Source organism: Episyrphus balteatus, chromosome 3 (assembly GCF_945859705.1).
Source record: "Episyrphus balteatus chromosome 3, idEpiBalt1.1, whole genome shotgun sequence".
Taxonomy (NCBI): domain Eukaryota; kingdom Metazoa; phylum Arthropoda; class Insecta; order Diptera; family Syrphidae; genus Episyrphus; species Episyrphus balteatus.
The window spans coordinates 74926119-74931206 of NC_079136.1; the positions used below are offsets into that span (position 1 = coordinate 74926119).

At 31.2% G+C, this 5088-nt stretch overlaps 1 protein-coding gene across 1 annotated transcript; it reads left to right on the forward strand.

Annotated features, from left to right (window-relative positions):
* Nucleotides 1–762: 762 nt before the first annotated feature.
* LOC129916904 (endocuticle structural glycoprotein SgAbd-8) lies at nucleotides 763–2101 on the forward strand. The gene is made up of 3 exons (XM_055997115.1): nucleotides 763–916; nucleotides 1035–1288; nucleotides 1644–2101. The coding sequence occupies exons 1-3, from the start codon at nucleotides 905–907 to the stop codon at nucleotides 2056–2058; spliced, it is 681 nt and encodes a 226-aa protein (XP_055853090.1). The 5' UTR covers nucleotides 763–904; the 3' UTR covers nucleotides 2059–2101.
* Nucleotides 2102–5088: the final 2987 nt, after the last annotated feature.

Sequence of the window (5088 nt, forward strand, 5' to 3'; positions counted from 1 at the left end):
TAGGCTCTAGAATTTATTATGTTATTAAAACATAGTATAAGTAGGTAGTATAAAAAAAACCTTTCAAGACAAAAAATAAAGGATGTATATTGCCAAACGATGTAGACTATCTATAATTCGTTTACAAATGCTGATTTAAGATATTATTTTAATTGAAATTCTTTTACAACAAAACGAAAAATAAACTTTCGTCATAGAGTTTGGTTTTGCCGCGAGGTATGATATAGGACCGATTTTATTAGGGTTACTATGCTACAAATCGACCAGAATCTTTTCTATGCTATTTTTTATTTCTCAACATAACATCTAGTTTGTTACCTTTGTATTATTAAAAAGAAAATAGTCAAAGCATCTGACTCAGCATAGTAATAAAAAACTTATGATTTACATTATTCTCATTTTGATGATAACTACTATAACCAATATATCGTGGGTAGGTAGACCTATATTTCCATTGCAATTGCACATTGCATTCTTTTTTTATTAACTTGAGAGATTATTATTACCTTGTACAATATAGAGGCATGGTATAGACTTGATTCCAGTTAAAGTTTATAAATTTTACTTTCGTTGATTCCGGGTGGAAGTCAACTTTGTACCTGCCTTACTTTTGGCTACTTCTATACTCTCTCAACAATAATGTCTGTTCACCCCTACAACAAAATATAATACTTGATCAACTTCTTGTTTGGTGCCATTACCAATTTACGTAAGTAGATTGTTGACTTTCCAAGGTTTTCCGTATCGCAGTATAAAAGTACTCACGCTGACACTGTTAAAGCCAGTTTAATCAAGTTGGTTGCTGGAATACCTTTTGTGTTGCATTTTTAAATAGAGGCTTACAAGAGTACTATTACACTGTAAGCAGTCTAAAAATTGCAATTGAAAAAAAAAAACATTCGGGATGTTTAGATTTGTGAGTGTGATTTGTTTTTTTTTTTTTTTTTTTCATGTAAAAAAAGTCTACAGAATATTCTATATGGATTAATTTTTATATACATAATAAACACATAATTTATATTAATTTATTGCAGACAATTATATCAGCTTTAGTCGCAATCACAGTTGGACAAGACTATAATAATCATCCAACTCGACAACCTGTTGCAATTATTAGTGAACAAAGGTACTTGTCAGGAAATGGAAAATTTGGTGCTGCATATAGCCAAGAAGATGGTATAAATTTTAAAGAAGAAACCGATTCTGATGGAACTCGTCACGGTAGTTATAGTTATGTAGATCCAACTGGACAACGTCGTACAATTTCCTATACTGCTGGAAAGAATGGGTAAATTTTATAAGACTAATGGCCGATTTCATACAAATTTAACAGGCTTTTAAATGTTTAAATGACTTTTTTTGTATGGAACAAACGTCATTTGAGGACGTAAAAGCCTGATAAATATTTAAAAACGCTTCATGAAATTGGCCATAAAATAGTTAATTTAATAACTTTAAGAAGGTACCCATTGTCTTCGTTAACACTTTAATATACATATAAATATGTGTTAGAAGCATTTTATGTAGATCATAGGTTATGAGTTCTTATGAGATACCCATACAACATATTTAAATATCCTTGTTTAAAAGCTTTGTATAAGCTTATGAAACTGATAATTCATTTCTTTTTGTTTGTAAACTAGTTTCCAACCAACTGGTGATCATTTACCAGTTCCACCACCCGCACCACCACAACCCGTTCCACAACCAGGATACCAACCAAATCCACAATATCAAGCTCCAAATAATAACTATCAAGCACCTAGAGGTAATCCAGACTATGATGACGGAAGTTATGACACACGCTATAACAATCCAGGCTATGACCAAAAACCTTCCTATACGCCGCCACAGCCAGCATATAATCCACCTCAGCAAAGTTACCAACCTCCCCAACAACAATACCAGCCTCAACAACAATATCAACCACCACAACAACAATACCAGCCACAGCAATACCAACATACAACTCAAAACCCTCATCGATTTAAACCACCTGGAAAATTATCATTAAATAGAACACCGGATGGTTTTAGTTTCAGTTTTAATAAAGTTTAAATAACGAATGAATGTTTTAATAAAAAAAAAAATTACTAGTTTATTTATGGTTTCATACTTTTATTAATAATTATTTGGTTAAAGCTTCTTCGGACAATAGCACACAACTCATATTGAAATTCGTCTTAAAGCGGGAGAAAGAGAGAGAGAAAAACTGACTGATCAACGCCCCACCCTGTTTTGCTCAATTATTGGTCAATAAACAGGAAAGAGCAAACTAAAATTCCAGATTTTCTGCTCAAGCAAGCGTGGTATAAGTATTATCAAACATCATGTAAAAGCTGCAAATTAACCCTGCACTCGTCGCGCCCCAATAAGTTAAGTTTGTTCGATGAATATAGAATGCATAGTGCATTCAGAGGACTTAGCACTAGTTTTGCATTAGTGGATTTCAATAGTAATCCACGCGACGACTGCAGGCAGGGTTTAAAAGAAAGTCTTAGAATTTGGTACACTCAGAGATACATATGTGATTATTTAAATAGTCAAATTATGGGTCGTATATGCAATAAAAATTAGCTCAAGCTCTTATCTCACATTTCAGTACATTTTCTAGAGAACTATCTCGATTATTTAAAAAAATTATACTGTTTTTTAAGTACTAAAACAGTTATTTTTTCTCTGAGTGTAGGTACATAGTCGATCTTATATCTCACTTCTCTTTGTGTCAGGCATAGAAAAACTTGTTTTTTTTGCAGTGTTTTTTATAATACCATAAACTCGTATATAAAAAAAAAACACCCAAGAATCGCTCAAGGCTTTGGACAGGTTGACATTATTTTAACCCTCTGTAACCACACCTTTTGTTTGTGACGTGATGGGCATGGGTGTGAATTTGGTTTTTACTTTTCTAGCCCGCTATATTACTTTTTTCGATCTCAATATTTTATAGACAAAACATTTGCCTATGTATGAAATTGACGTAAAATTTCCCGAATAAGTCGATTATTTTTATCAACAATTCTATAAAAATATATTTTCACTAACCACCACAATAAAAAACTTTTCTGCGAAAACTTTTTTGGAAAATGTTTTCCAAAATTCAAAACTTTTTGAAATAAAAGCACCTAATTCAAGTTTGTTAATTTGAATGAGCTATTTACAATTGACTTAAGCTTAACTTATTACATATATGATACATTGATTCATTTAACATTTTTTGTTGGCATAAATGGAGCCTAACCTTATACAATTGCTTAAGAGATAAATTATAAATAAATACATGAATAAGCTTAATTTTACAACTTTGCTGACTAGGTTATGTTCGGGGTGTTCTATTCTGGTTGTCCAGTTGTGGTATTGATTGTGTTGGCTGTTGGGTTGAGTGAGTTGGCATTTAGCCGCAGTCATAATCCTACTGCATGTCAGAGCAAAAGTAAACTGAGACCTCGTTAAGAAATATTTGCTTCCTCGTAGAGCAACTCGTTTTCGCTCAAAGAAGAGTGCGGTGCAGATCCATATTATTTTTTTATTTTTTTTTACCGACTTCCAAAAACGAGGATGTATTCAATTCGTCTTTTTTTTTTTTTTATGTTTGTTACCTTATAACTTTGGACTGAGTGAACCAATTTTGATAATTCTTTTTGTATTGGAAAGCTGCTGCCTGCAATGTGGTCCTATTTCAATTTAGTTTAGTTATGGCCGTAGAACCTATTAGAAAATCCAGTTTTGATCCATGGAAGTCGGTTTTGTTTTTTTGAAAAAAAAAAATGATTATTTTGTATCCTTTCAAAACAGAATTTATATTTTTCCCATTAGTAAAGTAATGATTTTTTAAATGCAAAAAGTAGCTTAATGAATACTTAGAAAGTTATTTGTTGGTGAGCTACGTTTGGAAAAATCTATTTTTTTCGGTAATTTCCCGAAATCGCGACAGTTAAACACCGCGTATCCAAAGCAGATACGCTATAATCTTCTTTTAGCAGGATAAAAATAATTGTTTTATACGATGTTTTATATGATGTATGTATTTGTTGTTTTATGTATTATGTATATGAAAACAAAAATAATGTTCCTCTTTATAGTTTCAAGTTCATAAAATTATCAAAGACAATTTTTACCCTTTTAAAAAAAGTTTAGGTACCTGCTTTGGGAACGCGGTGTTTTACTGTCGCCATTTCAGATGAAATGACAAAAAGAATAGATTCTTCTACTTTTTACTTGCGATATAGGTATATAGGGCAAGTTTAGGATTCGTAAAAAAAATCGAACTCGAGATAACAATTTTACATGACATTACGACGATGGAGAATGCCAAAAAAGTGGGTCCGGCAATTCTGTCTGTCTGTCTGTCTGTCTGTCTGTCTGTCTGTCTGTCTGTCTGTCTGTCTGTCTGTCTGTCTGTCTGTCTGTCTGTCTGTCTGTCTGTCTGTCTGTCCGTCTGTCTCTATCTGGAGCTGCAGCCTAAACGAGTGAAGTGATTTTCTTCAAACTTGGTAGTTAGCAGTTTTTGGTGATTCCCTAGAGGGGAAATTGAAATTTTTTTTTTATGACCAAAACTAACGGTACCTGCCATATAACGGAAATAGAAAAGTTAATTTTTTTCAAAAACGGCTCTAACGATTTTGATTAAAATTTTTGTGTGTAATACTACACATAAGGGCCAACTTTTTAAATAAAAAAAATATTTTTTGTACCGTTATTAACGGTACCTGTCATAGAACGGTTTTTTTCGTTTCTGAATATCTCGTACAAAATTAACCCGATTTAAATGGAAATTTTTATACAAAAGTGTGTTAGTAAAGATAATATTAAAATTTTAGAAAATTTTCAAAAAACGCATTTTTGGTTTTTTAAAAAATATTTCAAAATTTTTTTTTGAAAAATCAATTTTTTGAAAACGGATCAATGAAAAATTTTGAAATTTAGTTTTTATGTGTAAATTAATTATTTCTTCAAAATGGCATACCAACTTTTTTTTTGAAAAATGTTAAAAAAATTTTATACAATTTTCAAAATTTTTTTTCTAAAAATACCTTTTTATACGAGAAATAAAATGGCATATTTGTTTTTTTTTTTAAGATATTTTAA

Bases quoted from the DNA above. Each gene is read 5' to 3' on its own strand.
- LOC129916904 (XM_055997115.1), top strand. The intron at 1,289-1,643 runs GTAAATTTTATA...TTTGTAAACTAG, and splicing joins TATACTGCTGGAAAGAATGG to TTTCCAACCAACTGGTGATC.